The sequence below is a fragment of the Cimex lectularius genome, unplaced genomic scaffold (assembly GCF_000648675.2).
Source record: "Cimex lectularius strain Harlan isolate CLEC.00 unplaced genomic scaffold, Clec_2.1 scaffold25, whole genome shotgun sequence".
Taxonomy (NCBI): domain Eukaryota; kingdom Metazoa; phylum Arthropoda; class Insecta; order Hemiptera; family Cimicidae; genus Cimex; species Cimex lectularius.
In genome coordinates, this window is record NW_019392633.1 from 1,452,117 (window position 1) to 1,469,546 (window position 17,430).

A 17,430-nucleotide genomic window follows, 5' to 3' on the forward strand; every position below is an offset into this window, starting at 1 on the left:
ATTCAAATGAAGCCCATCAAATAGTCACTCACCTTTTTTAAAGTTAGGGACTTTGGAAAACGTGGTGCTTCTTTGTCGAGCCACTGTCCAGAATGTCCACTGTTATTGTATAGAATCCACTTTTCATCACAAATAACGGTTCTATCCAGAAAAGGTTAGTTTCTGTTCTGGCAAAGAAATGTTTCATAACGATTGTTTTGGCGGTTGTTTAATGCAAGAGGAACCCAACTTTAGAGCTTTTTCACCTTTCCTGGCACCATTGAGTGCTTGGTGTGACCAGTTCAAAGCTCAGATTTGAAAGCAATTTGTACTGACTTGGAGTTAGAACAGGTGTTCTTGATGAATGGAAAAGAATTACTCAAGATTTTATGAGTAATGAATGGAAAAGATAATTTCCAAGGAAAGTAAAGGCATTTAACAGGACATGTCATTTGTATGTGATTTGTGACAGAGGTCGAACTACTTAGTACTAAAGGTGAAGGAAAGTTTTTTTTTGTTCTTTACTCAATATTTTTTTAGGAAATAAACATTTTCCTTTTTAAATTCTTATTTTCACAACTAAACCTATTTTTGGTATGGAAAATATGAATAAACTTTAAATATGTTAATATTTAAGGGGTGATGCAGTAATTTTGTCCAACAGTGTATTTATATTACATTCAGATATGATCTCGTTCATGTTTTTTATTATTTTTGTAAATATTTTTTATTTTAATTTTACGTTGCGTACTGGATGGGTGTATTATTTTTGTAAAAGGTCTGTAAATCCAATAAATAATTTGAATGTTTTACACTCAAAGCACGACACAGCCCAGCCTTATCATTTCCCGCCAAAACATGGCAATAGTTTTTAAGGTTTGCAAGTTATTAAAAATTTATACCGATCACTGTTTAAAAATTGTAATAACTTTTAATAATAAAAACAATTTGTTTGATAGTTGTTTATGATGGTATTTTGCAAATGTGGTGCCTAGAAGGCGCGGTGCCGGTACCGGATTCCCGCTCCCGCCTAAAACGGCCGTCCTCCTTTCCCGTTATCTGTGTATCTGTGAGTTGTGACTGTGAACTGAAGCGGTGGGCTGGCTTTTTCTTTCCTCGGATTCCACTTCGTCCTTCGCCCTTTTTCGCATCGGTGAAACTCCCGATAACTGAAAACTGCGACCACTCGTTTCTCGGCTGACAATTTTCGACGATCTGCAAAAATAAAATAAATGTCTTCAGAGTCGAAGGAAGTCCCATCCGACGTCCTGGCAGAGTAAGCCTTACTACTTAGATCGGTCCGATCGGCGGTATAAAGTTTTAATTTATTGTTGTTCAGGGTGGAAAAGCTCGACCGGGAATACGAAGAAGGATTTTTCACCAAAAAAGGGTTTTATTACAAGAAATGGCTTTTGCTGAAGCCGTACGCAGGGAGTGAACTCGTCCACGATGTGGAATCCAACAATGAGCGTTTGGACAAGAAAGAAATCCAACAGGTCATTTTCATAAGATATTTTTGTTTTACCAAGCATCCAAGCCTTTTGTCAGGTTATCAACGATTTGCTTCAAATATATTTCCAGCATGCATTTCACTACAGTATAAATATGTATGTGCTGAATGGTTGACCCGAAGTTCGTCACAATATACACGAGTTATTGTAGAATCAATTATGTTTCACTTTTTGTAAATGACAGTTCTTCTCACAGATTTGCGTGCATTGCACTTACACACAATATTACAGTATCTCTCTTAAATCTGTGAGTCCATCATTTACAAAAAGTGAATCTACATACATCATCACCACCAGCCTAAAGTTTTGGGTTCGAAGTTCTCTAAAGGATGTTTTGTGGTGCTGTAAGGAATCTTATTCTCTCATGTAGTACGTCAAATGTTTGCATACTTATTCTAATGGAGTTGAAAACTTTTTACTGCCATCTCTTAAATCTTTAAAAAGTACAACAAATGTCCCAGTCTTGTCTCTTCTCATATCTTGCAGTCTATTTCTTCTCCTTTTCTTTACACAAATACATAACACCATTAATGCAATTAAATTTGTGCATTCCATTCCAATCTAGACGTGGTTACAACTGATATCGGGAGTGCATCATATCAATGTGAACTTTCGCGTTCCTCCTGATAATTGTGAAACAGGCCTTCAGTAGGAGCATTCCCCAACAAAAAATATTATTTCTATGTATACTACTCCACAAAAAGAGCTGCACACTTTGAAATTTGTCATCCTTTTTTAATTTGACGTTTTGATCATATTTTTGGATTTACTATTTGAAAAATGTTTCAATAATTATTATTGTTTGGGATGTATTTGTTTATCTATTGTGAGGCAAAACTCCTTATTTCACATTTAAAATCCCCAGCTTTGATGTTTACCTGTAAATCATTTAAAAATGCCATGATCCTCTATTGTGTTGGTGGCGCAAAGCAAAATGATAATGAAATTACCTTTAACTTGCAAACAAGTAGAGCCTGTGCATTGCATTTGTTGTGGATGGAAGAAGTCAGCGATGCGTGGTGTGAGTTTTAGGTTTGCCTGAAGCTGCCAGTGCATCAGGCAATTCAGTGGTTTAGGGAAACAGGAAGGTGTGCTCAGATACCAGAATGGAACACCCAAATGAAAAAAAATTCTGAAATGTCGCATAGACTTTACACCGTGTGAAATGTGGTCGTTAGTACTGAAACAGTAAGAAGGAGATTTGCAAAAATGAGTCCAAATCCCAGAAGGCCAGCAACGGTTCTGGTGCTTATGAGAGGTCATCGTCGTACCACTTAGAGTTTACAAGGGTACAAGGACATTGAATAAAAACTGAATGGTGAAATGTTAAATATATTATGTTACAATATGTGTCATATTATAAATGATTATTCGGAGATTGTGAGATGCGGTCTGGTGTGACATAGGTTTTAGAAAAAAATTGAGAAGATGATCTCAATGAAGATCGAAACGTTGGCACGATAAATACACATACATATAAATGTTTACTAACATGTAGATACTTATAGTATGTACATGTTAATAAACTCCTCCTGACACATGGGTACTGTTTGGTTAGGAAAGTTCTTACCTAATTTTAGGCTTTAACCGTGAAGCAAAAACCTACATGAGGGCACTAGATTAAATGGTAGAACTACAAAAATTGAGACATGTTTGAAAGAAAATAATCATTAAATAAAATGCTATGGCACTTTTAAACTACAGAACACATTTTGTGTTGAAATATCCCTTCCTCTATTCCATGACCACTCTATCCTTTCTTAAATTTGTTGCTTCCCATATAAAGTATAATTGCATGTACATTTCTTTGTCTGAACTGTCTTTGGTGCTTCCATTCATAATCACTCAAAATATGTCTATGTATGGAATATATATAAAACCTAGTGTTTTATTTTTATTTCCTTTATAGGATGAATATTTTAGCAGTATGAGTGAGATTTTATCTAATGTTATAAAGTTCAAATCAAGCGGAGCTGACAGTTTGGAGGGCGAAGAAATAATCGAGAGAACTCCCTCTCCCTGCAGAGAAGACTTTTACTCTTCTCCAATTCCAGGACCATCAACAGCCACCACCCCTCGTTCTTACAAGAGATCTACATCTCCAAGAACTTCAATTGTAAAAACTAGGAGTAAGATATTTTTCCTTTTAAAACATTGGTCACTGAAAAAGGACCCTTTAAAAAATGATTGATTTTAAGGATCGACCAGGAGGAGTAGTGGTCCGAGCTCTGACCAGAATACAATAACAGAAATGTTTTTAAACTCACCAAAGAATCAGAAACCACATGGATCTGGAGAAATAGGCAAAACAGAGGAAAGCGTCAATAAAAAAAAAGAGGGTGCGAAGATCAAAACACCAAAAAGGAATTCTCTGAAGTGGAATTCATTGGTTATGAAAGACGAGGACAAAGAAAATATAAATGAAAATGGTGAATTAACTGAGAAAGTATGTAATGGTAAGTTTTCATTATATTATTATTTTTATATATACTTTTAGTTGCAAAAAATAAATAATTTTGTTTGATCACTCGGACGAAGGCACTTTCAAGTCCGACCTAGAAGATGGGAATGTAAAATATGAAAATCTGGATGATATTATTGGGGTACCAAAAAACAATGGAGCTATGGAATTAAATGAGAGTGACAAAACAACCCAACCCAATAAGAAAAACTCAAACGGTACCATGCTATTTAAAACTGTTTTATTTGCATTATATGAACTTGTAATATTTACAAATACCTGTTACTATTTATGTTATATATGTACCATCAAAATATTTTTTTAATTAATCAAATTTTGGATATAGCTCTTAATAACAATTAAGTTTGTATGTAGGCATTGATGATGAACTACCTGTCAAAATGGATGAGAATTCTGTGATGAAACATGATATTTTTTATGACAATGGATTTGACAAAAGAAAATCTGATGGAGATATGAACGATGACGATTGCGAAGATGATTTAAGCAGTAAAAAAATAAAGCTAGAAAATGAGCCAAAAAAGGAAAGAGAAAAGATAAAAACTAGTTTAAATCTAACTATAGCCAAGATGAAATCTGTGACAAAGCGGTGTGATATTTGCTGTCAGTTGCTTGAATCCGATATTAAACTATATGAAGGGCATCCCAACAATGCTGTAGAAGAGTTTGTCGCTTTAACCGATCCAAAATTGAGCCTGTTTACAGGTGATGAAGAAGTTGTTGATGATTATGATTCTCGCCCTCAGAACAAAATTACCCATTTTAGGTACAAATGTCCAAATTAACATCCCTACAACTTTTGAATGATTTCTTTTTTTTTTCTTTTCAGTATTTATGACAAAGCGGGACACTTATGCCCATTTGACAATGGCTTAGTTGAAAGAAACGTCCTTCTTTATTTTTCTGGGTATTTAAAACCAGTTTATGAAGAGGATGGAAGAATTGAGGGTATTTTTATATTGAGATGTTAAAAACACAAGGTTTTCAATTAGCTCTTTTGCTTTTGCAGGGGGAATTCCAACTAAAGATTTAGGGCCAATAAATGAATGGTGGATTTCCGGTTTTGACGGAGGTGAAAAAGCTTTAGTAGGATTCTCAACAGATTACGGTGACTATTTCTTAATGGAACCTAGTCCTCAATATGCACCAATGATGGAAGGTGTTAAAGAAAAGACATACCTGGGGAAAATTGTTATTGAGTTTTTATTAGATGAGGAAAATCCTTCGTTCGAAGACCTACTAAATAAACTACAGGTAGTGTGTCTAAATAATTCATTAATTTTATTGTTTAATCCTATACATTCTGACTCGTTTAGACGACTGTCCCACCACCTGGGGTGCCAAAACTTACAGAAGATTCCCTTTTGCGCCATGCACAGTTTATCTGTGATCAGGTTCTCAGCTTTGAAGCTGCATCAGAAACCAATGATAATACATCTCTTATTACAACGCAGTGCATGAGATCTTTGGTACACCTTGCTGGAGTCACTTTTAGAAAGCGGTATGCTTTTTAATGTTTTTAAAAATATTAGATAAAAATTGGAGTTAATATTAAACAAACATAACCGTTGCAGGCAAATAATGCGTAAATCTGAAAAGAAACAGTTTAATGTTAAGAAACCCGTTTGGAGCAAAGCTACAACAACGCCTTTGGTCAATAATGTTTTTGAAACATTTTTTTCTGAACAACTGGACAATACCGATGGTGAAGTTAAGGTCAGTTTAAGTGAATTTTTACCAGAGAATATTTCAAATGTTACAAAATAAGAGTGAAAAAGAAGAAAATATACTTTAAAACAAAACTAACTTAAAAAGAGAGGGTTTCCATTTAATTTAAACCCCTCTATAATGGAAATCCTCCATACAGGTCGTGAATACTGCCATCAGTCATCATCAGAGTAATTCACCCTTTTAGAATGGATATACATAATAAAAATACATTAAATGTCCTTAGAAAAAAACAAAAAAACATTTGTTACAATATTCTTTTTAAAAAGGTAGTTCCCAAGCATAGTTAGTGGTTTTTATTATTTATAAAATAAATAAAATATAAAGTTTTATATTTTATATTTATTATTTCTATGATTTCTGCTTAATTTGCTTTGTCCTTTTCTAAGTGTTACTTTTTTGTAGTACTGTTCCTGATTTGAACATGTCTTGGTAATCCATTTTAGGGAATTACATACGTACAATTTTGAAAGCTTCTCTTTTGCGGAGGAATAAATTGTTTAGGCATTTAACTTCTCTTTTTTATTGTTTTTTTTCCTATTTTCTGGAAACTGCTTTGTCTTTATATGTTGTTTCTTTTCGAAGCTGCCAACTTCTAGGCCATAAGAGTCAAATCAAAATTTTGCATGCTCGCAATGATTGATTTAGTTGTTAAAGTATAATTTAAAAAATAAAATAAAAAGTTGGTTGTTTTTGACAGTTGTATAAAATTTACTACATGACAATTAATTAAGGTTTTTAGTTGAGATGAAAAAAAAGTTAATGGCACGAGCGGGATTCGAACCCACGATCTTCGGCTAGATACGCCACTGCTCTACCACCTGAGCTATCGTGACCTCGATCCACTCGGACATCAACTCCCTATCTCAACCCCACCTTATGGGTTTTCCCTCCTTTTGCCATTTTTCAAATGTCGTGTAATCAGTTTGGATTCTCGACGACAATTGAAATGGCGACGGAGAGCTTTAGTGGTCAAGCAGACCACGAAAGTAGTGAAATAAAAATTACTGTTTTTCATTTGGACACTTAATTAAATGTCCTTCATGCTGAACTTCATGGATTTTCTAGGGACCAAAGAGGATGAGGTGTGGAATCTGTGAAGCTTGCCAAATGGCTGACTGTGGTACATGTGTGCATTGTCGTGACATGGTGAAGTTTGGAGGTTCGGGGAGAAGCAAACAAGCTTGCATTAAGCGGAGGTTTTATTTCAATTTGTAATTACTCTTACTGACTGATATTATTCATTATATTTGTTAGGTGTCCAAATATGGCGGTGCAAGAAGCTGATGACTCTGAACCTGAAGATGAGTATAGCTATCAAGAAGCGGCGGAGAAAATATTAAAGGGTGAAGTCAAAGTTAGAAGTGCTAGAACAACAGGAGGAAAGAAACAAGTCGAATGGACTGGAATAATTGTTGCTGATGACGGAAGAAGAGTATTTTATAAGTAAGTTTTCAATTTGTCGTTTATCGTCTCGTTTCAAACATAACATTTGTTTTCTTTCTTCTTTAGGACTGCAATTGTTGGAGGAGAGGAAATTTCTGTTGGAGATTGTGTCAGTGTCGAACCAGTAAATCCGACGACACCCCTTGTTATTGGGAAAGTTTTGTACATGTGGGAAAATAAATTTTCACAAAAATTCATGCATGCCCATTGGTTTCTGTAAGTTTATGCGTTTTGCTGATAGGACTGTTATTAATTGTTTTTCTCTTTCCAAGACGTGGATGTGAAACAGTGCTTGGTGAAACAGCAGATCCTCAGGAGCTGTTCCTGGTTGACGAATGTGAGAATTCTTTGTTAAATGGCATTTATAGCAAGGTTACTGTTCTGAAAAAGACCCCTGGAGACAATTGGTCTAGAGAGGGTGGAGACTCCCTCTCTGCCCAATCCCTTTTCATTGATCCTAAAAACGATAAAATGTTTTTTTATCAGAAAAGGTAAGTTTCAAGACTCTTGCAATTTTTCAATATAAACTTTTTTTTTTTCATTAGATACAATGAGAATGTGGGACGGTTTGAAGATCCATATGAAGATCCTGTTTGTTCAAATCAAAGTATCGCTCATAGGTATGTTTTTGTTTTTCAAAATTTCACACAAACTTAATAAATATTGGGTTGACCAGAAAATAATGAAGGTTTATGGTTATAAAGTAAAACCAATTAAATAAATTATTTTATACATGTTTTATTAATTAAAACACTCTCCATCACTCTCAGTACACTTCTCTCAATGTGATGGAAACTTTAAACTTTAAAATACTCTGAATATAATTTTGAGTATTTGTTATTAACAAATTCTGTAAATGCATTTTGTAACGATTTTTTATCAATTAAGCTTTTATCTTGTAAAATGTCCAGGTGTCTGCAAAAATGGTAGTCATAGGCCAGAGGTCTGGAGAGTAGGGAGGGTGAAGCAGAACCAAGATTCAACAGTCATGGGGTTCAATTAAAACATGAGGCTGAGCTTGTCTATTAACAGAATCGGTCTTTAACCAAGATAGCTTCAATAATGCCAATTTCTGGTGCATTGCTTCAATTTGAGAGCATTGATTGATTCTCAAGTTTCAAGAAGCTGTAATATATCATCCCAAATGAAGCCCACCTAAGAGTCACCTTGAAATATTTTTTTATGAGTTGGGGGCTTTAGGAATTGTGGTGCTGCTTCTCCTTTGTCCAGCCACTGTCCAGAATGCTTGCTGTTATCTTAGTGAATCCACTTTTCATCACAAGTAACAATTTTATCAAGAAAAGGTCTGTTTCTGTTTCGGCAAAAAAATGTTGAAATATGATGATGATAATTTTTTTGGTGGTCGTTTAATACACGAGGAAGCCAACTTTTGAGCTTTTTCACCTTTATCAATTGCCTTAAGGAGATCAGCAACAGTTGATTTGCTAACTGACCTCTGTTTCTCTGCAAGTTCTCGGACAGTTCTCGAATTTTCTTCGACCTAAGCTCGCGAAATAGTGAAGTCTAGTGAAAAAATCCTTCATGATTTTCTTTGTCTTCAAGGCTAAACTCTCACTATCAAAATTCTTTAAAATCATCACACTATCATTGTCCCAGGGTTCGTTAATATTTCTAGCTGTTAGGGCCCTGTTCCGACCAAGTTTAATCTCATAAAATGAAATTACACAAAAAACCTGCGTTGACATACTGAATTATTCTCAAATAACTAAATGCTACTGAAACAACAGCAAAACAACATTTTCGTTTGCAAAAGGATTAAAAAGTGTTGCCATTCTACAAAAAAAAATATCCATCAAACGTAAACATCTTATTATATTGAGGGGTAATTGAAAGAAAACACTAAAACTGGAATTATTTTCTGGAAAACCCAATATTAAAGTATAGACTAAAATTGTTATTTCCTAAATTTTATGGTCATAGTTTAAAACAGTATAATAAATGGGATATATTTAAAGGTTTTGCCCCTCTTGCGAGCGACTGTATCAGCAGCAAAAATTTGAAAACCCATCTGTCCAAGGAAAAATTGAAGAATCCTCAGATTCTAAACTGGTAAAAACAATTTCTTTCTAGCAGAGTGATCATTGCCATCTGATGCCTAATACTTTTATATGTTATATTTATTTTATTATTGATCCAGGGCCATTATGAATTAGTAAAATGGAGAGGTGATGAGTACACTGTAGGGTGTTGTGTTTATCTATCTCCATCAGTGTTCAAATTTAAGACATACGGGAATGTTTATAAACCCTTATCCCGTAAAGGTGAAAAGGATGTGAATGAAGACCTCTATCCTGAGTTTTATCGTAAAAGCTCTGACCATATTAAGGGGTCCAACATAACAACACCAAGTCCATTTTGTATCGGCTTAATTGTTGACATATTCACCAATTCTAAAGATAAAATTGTCGCTCCTGCTGATATTTGTATTCGTGTCATAAAATTCTACCGTCCAGAGAATACGAGTGGTATCACGAGTCAGTTAACCCATATCGATCTGAATAAATTATATGCTTCGGATGAAGGTAAAATAATTAAATATGTGGATATGTGTCGTTTTTAACGAGTTAATTTTTTTCTTGTAGAAGTGATAGTTAATTTTGGCGATGTCACTGGAAAATGTGCTGTTGTGTATAGTGAAAATCTGATTGAAGACATCTATACATGGTCTAAAGAAGGGCCAAATAGATTTTATTTCAATGAAGCCTATGATTCACAAACTCAGACACTCGTCGAGCCTTCTAGGACTGTTAAAATGCTAGGAAATGCTGGAAAAGTATATATCCATACTGATTAACTTATGAACCACTTTTTAAATTATCTTCTTTTTACAGGGAAAGGGAAAGGGCAAAGCAAAAGTGGAAAGAAAAAAGATAGAAATTGCTGTGTGGCCTACAATCAAAAGACCTTTGAGATGTCTAGATGTTTTTGCTGGCTGTGGAGGTAAATGTTTTGTTAAGTAGATATGAACTTATGTGGCCCATTACATATTTAATTTTATAACGCTCACACGACAGACAATTTTGGATGTATATCCAAGTGTAGTTTAATTTTTTTATTTTTAATTAGATTAAAATTATTAACTTGCTTTTAGCAACCGAATTGGCTTTAATTTTAGCAATACAATTACAAACAATGAATATTTCAAAAAGTAAACTCATTTTTTAACAAACTAGTGGTCTGTTGGGCATCATTGGAGTCATAGACCGATATAATTTATAAACGTGGGAAAACGGAATGTGAATAGCAAGTGAATAGGAAACAAACTGTAAAATTGTTAGTCGTTCACGACGGTTTTTTTCTGATAGTGTTATGGGTCATTTTGGATTCCCATCCTGGTTCACTACAGTGATATATCATTGGGTACAACATGAGATACCAATGAAGTCTTAAAACAAAAATTAACTTTGGACCACTGACGATAGGCACAACGACGTGTCCATGACCTGGCAGTTCTCCTTCTGAAAAGTGCAAAATTCCAGCTAGTTGAGCAACAAGAAGTTAACACAGCCTAAGAAATAGTCTCACAGATCTTTTCAAGAAAACTGAATCAATTAGAATCAATTGTTTCCAATCTTAAAGATACATTTTCTAATATAATGGAGGAAGAGCAACATGAACTAAACGATGGTCTAAACCAGGGGTCGGCAACCTTTTTCGGACGGCGGGCCATTTTCAAAATAAATTTTTTTATGCAGGCCGCACATTCAAATGTAACTTAAATAGTGCTTTTATATCATATATGAGTATAAATATTATTAAAAATAAATATAGAAAAAATTTATTTTTTATTGACATGCTATAATAACGTCAATATGAACGTGTTTATGTGCAAAATGCACATATGAACATACAGTAGCAAACTGGCGAAATGATAGAATGCTACACTTGCTAAGCGAGCCATTATATTCGCTGGAGAGTGGGGATTAAACTTGCGTAGTAAAATAGGTTTCCCACTATGCTTCTGTTAGCGCGCATTTTTGTCACCGGCCACATTTCGGCACGCTCACGCTCTAAGTTTGTTGATTTTTCCTAAAATTATATTGGGCTTTGGCGGGCCGCGCAAAAAGTTGCAAAGGGCCGCAGGTTGCCGACCCCTGGTCTAAACAGAACTAAACAAATAGTCGAACAACACAAAAATTTTGCATTTCAAGAAAGTATGCCTTAAGCGAGGAATACATTAACCCGATGCAATGAGACATGACCCGAAACCACCTGACATTGGTCCAATTTTCCATACCCCTGGGCACATCTGCTTGATGCCATGCAATGTTACCCTACTCTGATTACATTATGTACATCTCATAATATACGTCGCTTTTAAGTGATGCAAAGTTCAAACTTACGTCTTGCATTGACTCAGCTGCTGCAGTCTGGTATGCTCAGCTTTTAGCTAAACTGCCAACAAGGGCTGTCAAAATTGCGTGGTCTGGTTTTTTATTTTCTGGGTGTCCTGAATGCATATCCAAAGCTTTGGAGGATTCTATAAAATATAATTGACCTTATAACAGAACTTCACCCTCACTTGCAACAAATCTGATAAGAATCAATGAATCTGTCCTTGAATTTTAAAACTGCGAGGTCCAACTACTGGAATATCTTTCCTTGTGGCAGAAAAAGATGCAAATGCCATTGTTCTGTTGTAATTCTGTATATTAGACGATTGAGGAACTAACTATCCAAATTGAGTTGTGGGAGTGAAATAAGGCCATTATAGCAGCAGGAGTTAAAATAAACGCTGGTTTTCTCATTCTCAAAGTGTTTAGCATTGCAGGGCACCCTATAAAATCATTCTAAGGTGTGCTCGGGTTCGAATATTCCTAGTTTGTCAGAAATCGTATATGAGCGAGTAAGTCTGCTTTTTTATTGTTTTTCTGTGTTTAGAACGGAAAACCTACCCTCACTTGGGTGGGTGGCCACTGCTTGATACAACAAAAATACAATGTGCAGTTAAAAAAATAATACAATGATAAAAAAAATATATGCAAGAACACAACAATATTAGCTCACCTGTTATATTTTAATTACTTTCTTATTTTCCTCATTTATCAATTTATAATTTTGATAATTTTCCGAATAAATTTGAGGCAGGGGCTTTCATTTAAGCCATCAAGGATGAAAATCAGTGGAGCGGTTAGGCCGTAATTTTGATGGGTGTTTCGGGTGTTTGCAATTATATATAAAGATTTTCAAATTTAAGTAGAATTCATAACTTGTACAAGGTTATATGAAAATAATTGAGGTCAGTGTTCTGATTTTGTACAAAATAAAATTAATGGGTACATTTTTTTTTTTTTTCAAAGGTTTATCTGAAGGCCTCCATCAGAGTGGGGTTGCTGAAACAAAATGGGCGATTGAAAAGGAAGAAGCAGCAGCCAATGCGTTTAGACTCAACAATCTGTCGGCGACAGTTTTCTCCGACGATTGCAACCATCTTCTTAAACTAGTAATGAATGTGAGTTTTATAAAATTCTTTGAGAAGTTTGTTTTATTCATTTGTTCAATTGTTTCATTTAGAATTAATTTTGTTTTTAGGGAGAGTTGAAAACTGATAAAGGGCAAAAATTACCACAAAAAGGTGAAGTTGAGTTACTCTGCGGTGGACCTCCTTGCCAAGGTTTCAGCGGTATGAACAGATTTAACTCAAGGCAATATTCAATTTTTAAGGTTAGCCCTCTTAAAGATTTACACCACAGACAATATTAATTAATTGATGCATTTATATTTGTTTTATATAGAATTCATTAATTGTCTCTTACTTGTCGTATTGCGATTATTATCGTCCGAGATTCTTTATATTGGAAAATGTTAGGAATTTTGTTTCCTTCAAAAGGAACATGGTCCTGAAATTGACACTGCGATGCCTTATAAGAATGGGTTATCAAGTTGCATTTGGTATTCTCCAAGCCGGTAATTATGGTGTACCTCAAACAAGAAGAAGGTCTGTATGAACTATTTTGTTATTATTGCAATGTATTAACTTCAATTGTGTGTTAAGGGCCATTATACTAGCAGCGGCACCTGGTGAAGTGTTACCAAATTTTCCTGAACCCCTACATGTCTTCAATCCACGTGCGACACAATTGACAATTATGGTCGATGACAAAAAAGTATGTATAAATTAGACTTAATTTATCAAGATTTACATAATAATAGTAAATAAATTAAAAAAATAATTTATTTCAGTTGGTATCTAATTGCCAATGGGTTGAATCTGCACCCTTCAGGACCATTACTGTCCGGGATGCTATGTCTGATCTACCTCAAATTCCTAATGGATTTAGGGATGAAGAGATACCGTATATTGGAGAACCTATTTCACATTTTCAGAAACAGGTAAGTTCTGCAACATAATTTAGTTTATTCATAACATTTTGCCTTCAAGTTGTAAATAGAATGCAGGGAAATTTTCATAACATAATAATTATGAATATTTTCATTATTTAATGCAATTTCTTTTGTTTATGTATTGTCCCCATGATTGTTCGTCTGTTCTAATTACATCGATGGACAAATTTAATGCACCACTCAATTTATTTAGTTTAAAATTAAATCCATTATCATTGTACATATATTACAGATAATTAGGAGCTATCATAGTAAAAGTAAACAGTAAATATTGCTTTGTTTACTTTATTTACTTTTGTTTTACTGATTAACCCCTTTTGCACAAAAAGTAGCATTATGCCCTTCCATCTTAGATCTTTTTGATCGTTTTTGGGGCATCAGTGGCTGCGATGGTTTACTGTTGAGACAGTGCTCATCACTGTAAAGGTCTCTGGCAGTGGCCCTGCATTCGAAACTGATATATTGTTTTTCCCCCTTTCTTTCTTTCCAAAAACAGAGTTGATGAAATTGCTTGTTAAAAAAAAAAAAATGCTTTCAGTTAATCTTTTTCCTTTGTTGATTTCATTTGATATTTTTCTTATTTCAATTAATTATTCTTTTTATGTAAGGTTGAGATAAAAAAGTCAGTGCCATGAGCGGGATTCGAACCCTAGACCTTTGGCTAAATACGCCGCTGCTCTACCACTTGAGCTATTGTCTTCGATCCTCTCGGACACTTAGGTCAATCCTCTAGTCACTGAGAATCGAATCTTGATTACACGACATTTGGAAATGGCGAAAAGAGGGGAAATTCGTACGGTTGTAGGTTGAGATGGAGTTGGTGTCCAAGAGAATCGAAGTCACGATAACTCAAGTGGTAGAGCAGCGGCGCATCAAGCCGAAGGTCGTGGGTTCGAATCCCGCTCATGACACTGACTTTTTTTTATCTCGACTGAGACCTTACAGAAAAAGAATAATTAATTGAAAGAAGTAACTTGGTCAATTGACCACTAAAATGTAAATGGATTATTATTCATATTCTTAAAAATCTTAAATCTTTTTCAATGGCTCCAATAAAGAGTATGACAGACAGAGTCATAACGTTATTAAAGGAGAGATACAGCACAAAGTCGCACGGAGACGAGTGTAAATCACTCTATGATAAAAAGGATTCTTTGGCACTTCAAGATACTGGGCTCCACGCTAGACTTAGGTCAGTGTCGACCTAAGTCTAGAGACCAGAGAGATGATAGATTCATCCATTATCAGATTCTACAAAACCTCAGCATTACGGGAAATGAGATAAGAAATCTGATAAGACAAGTCCTAAATGTTTCAATTTCCTCCAGGACTGTAAAAAGGCTCAGAAATTGGCAATATTAAAAGAGTGGGGCGAGTTTTCTTTATCGATGAAGTAAGAGTTGGCCTCAAATATTTAGACAGGTGAATTTTCATATGGAATCTCTTGGAGAGAAAGACCCCATGATGTATGGTTCCTGAAGTGGCATTTAAGCGACGAGTATGATTATGAAATCCAGGTTCTACCACTCTAGATGAATTGGCAATGGCTGTTCTTGATGAATGGTAAAGAATTCCTCAGGATTTTGTCAGCAATCTATTCCGATGAATGCAAAGGCCTTTATCGGACATGATTTGTGTCTTTTTTTATTTATTTATTTTTAAATAATTAGGTAATAAACATTTTCTTTTTAAATGTCTTTTTTTACAACCAAACCTATTTTTGGTATGCAAAATGTGAATCAACCTAAACACATTAAAATTTAAGGGTTGTGCATTAATTTTGTCCATCAGTGTATAATATAATTATGATTGATGAAAGGATGAGCAAGAGAAATTTAAAATAAATAATTTCATACCAGATTATTATGCATGTTTAATATTATTTTATTTTGTTTAAAAGATGAGAGGAAGTCAGTACCAAACCATCCTCAGGGATCACATTTGCAAAGACATGGCACCTATCGTAGAAGCGAGAATATCACAAATTCCGACAGCAAGTGGCTCTGATTGGAGGGATTTGCCTAACATTAGTGTTAGGCTGAACGATGGTACCCACACTAAAAAATTGTAGGTGTAATTTTTTTCGTCTCTTTACACAATTGTTTTGGTGAGGTAACTCGTTCTGGAGTTAACCATCACTATAAACCCTTCCCTGGGTACGATGTCATTCCAGGACATACCTCATCTGTGAAACCCTAGCTTTTCAATTCTTATTATAAGGTGGTTTTTTTTGTAACCTCTTCGAGTAGAGTCGGTTTCCGTGGACTTTAGTATTGCTTTGTCAATGTTACTGCGAAGATCATTTTTCAATTTAACCTTTTGGTCATTTTCTATAATTTTTTATTCCCCCACAATACTAAATTTTGTATCATATTGTGAAATACATTTTTCTTGGTTGTAAATCTATCAAAAATACTTTCATTTAAAGGTCTAATCGAGGACATGTCACAGGAATCCTTTGTTCATATTTTTGACAATTTGCTCCCTCGTGGTTTTTGTTTGTAATATTTTTTTTAATTTGTCATAAATAATTAGTAAATATGGAAATAATTATTTAATGTGTAAATAACTTGAATTTTTTTTCACAAATTCAGATTTTAAAAAATTGTTCCAGTACTATTGTTTTTTAATGTATTTATTGGTTTCTTTAGAATTTATACACACCACGACAAAAAAAATGGAAAATCCAAAACCGGGGCATTACGAGGAGTATGTGCATGTGCTACTGGGAAGCCTTGTGACCCTATGGATCGTCAGTTTAACACATTGATCCCTTGGTGTCTGCCTCACACTGGAAACAGGCACAACCACTGGGCCGGTTTATACGGTCGACTCGAATGGGACGGCTTTTTCAGTACGACTGTTACTAACCCTGAGCCCATGGGGAAACAGGTATTTGTAGAAAATTATTCTGACTTTTTTCTTGATTTGTTTTATTTGAAATGTCTTTACATTCATGTTTAATTGCCAGGGGCGAGTCCTCCATCCTGAGCAAACAAGAGTGGTCAGCGTTCGAGAATGTGCAAGATCTCAGGGTTTTCCAGACAAGTACAGATTCTATGGAACTATCCTTGACAAACATAGACAGGTAAATAAACCAGATGGTCATATTAATTAAAATATTCATGTTATTTATTTTTTTTTTTCAGGTAGGAAATGCAGTTCCACCGCCTTTGGGGGCTGCTCTTGGTCGTGAAATTAGAAAGTGTGTCAGCCAAAAGGAGAAAACAATTCAACTAAAAGAAGAAACAATATCAAAAATGGAAATTGATGATTGAGTTTTATTCTTAATAAACATTTTTTTTATCATTAATTTTATTTCATATTCTTGTACTTCATTAACATAAATATTGTTTTTGTTGGAATTTTATATGTACGATACATTATTATTATTTAATTGTATGCGCTAATTTTAAATTTAAATTTTTATTCGTGGTATTTTAATATATTCCTCATACGAAAGAAATTATTCCTAAATTCACATATTAGTTTTAAATAAAAACGTTTATATTAAGTTTTTTTATTTATATATATATTTTTTAACTTACTGTCATCCAGGAGGGCTTAACCCCCACCTGTTGGTGTTGTGGACGATGGTCGAACATCAAACCACTTTATAATATTTGTTTGATATTACTTTCAATTAAATTTTGACCATGTTGGGATTTGAACCCAGAACTGCTAGCGTAGCAAATAAGAGCTGGATGCCCTATCTAGAGATGGGAAAACGGTTCTTTTTAAAGATCAAATCAAAACCACTCACTCAGATAAATGAATCACCTCTTTTTCATAGCTGACGCTCACCAAATTGATCTTACTCATAATTCCATGTGTAAACTTTGGTGGGTTTTTCGAATTTAAATGTGCCAGGGATTGATATATGAAAGAAATGAAGGGTTCAATTTTTTAAAAATATTT

General features: G+C 34.5%; 1 protein-coding gene across 1 annotated transcript; it reads left to right on the forward strand.

Moving 5' to 3' along the window:
* The first annotated feature begins 939 nt into the window (after positions 1-939).
* LOC106668814 (DNA (cytosine-5)-methyltransferase 1-like) lies at positions 940-16,823 on the forward strand. The gene is made up of 28 exons (XM_014397942.2): positions 940-1,255; positions 1,319-1,475; positions 3,400-3,619; positions 3,689-3,946; positions 4,029-4,169; positions 4,327-4,738; positions 4,802-4,920; positions 4,982-5,226; positions 5,289-5,473; positions 5,547-5,688; positions 6,769-6,899; positions 6,958-7,146; positions 7,213-7,362; positions 7,419-7,637; positions 7,692-7,766; positions 9,123-9,216; positions 9,305-9,689; positions 9,750-9,940; positions 9,999-10,107; positions 12,468-12,619; positions 12,700-12,831; positions 12,903-13,105; positions 13,163-13,274; positions 13,351-13,500; positions 15,413-15,579; positions 16,164-16,404; positions 16,484-16,600; positions 16,662-16,823. Exons 1-28 carry the CDS (start codon positions 1,212-1,214, stop codon positions 16,788-16,790), a joined length of 4,869 nt encoding a protein of 1,622 aa, XP_014253428.1. The 5' UTR covers positions 940-1,211; the 3' UTR covers positions 16,791-16,823.
* Positions 16,824-17,430: the final 607 nt, after the last annotated feature.

Excerpts from the sequence above, each read along its gene's own strand:
- LOC106668814 (XM_014397942.2), top strand. The coding sequence starts at position 1,212 with ATGTCTTCAGAGTCGAAGGAAGTCCCATCCGACGTCCTGGCAGA. Across the intron at positions 7,638-7,691 it reads ATGTTTTTTTATCAGAAAAG|ATACAATGAGAATGTGGGAC; the intron begins GTAAGTTTCAAG and ends TTTTTTCATTAG. Across the intron at positions 9,690-9,749 it reads ATTATATGCTTCGGATGAAG|AAGTGATAGTTAATTTTGGC; the intron begins GTAAAATAATTA and ends TTTTTCTTGTAG.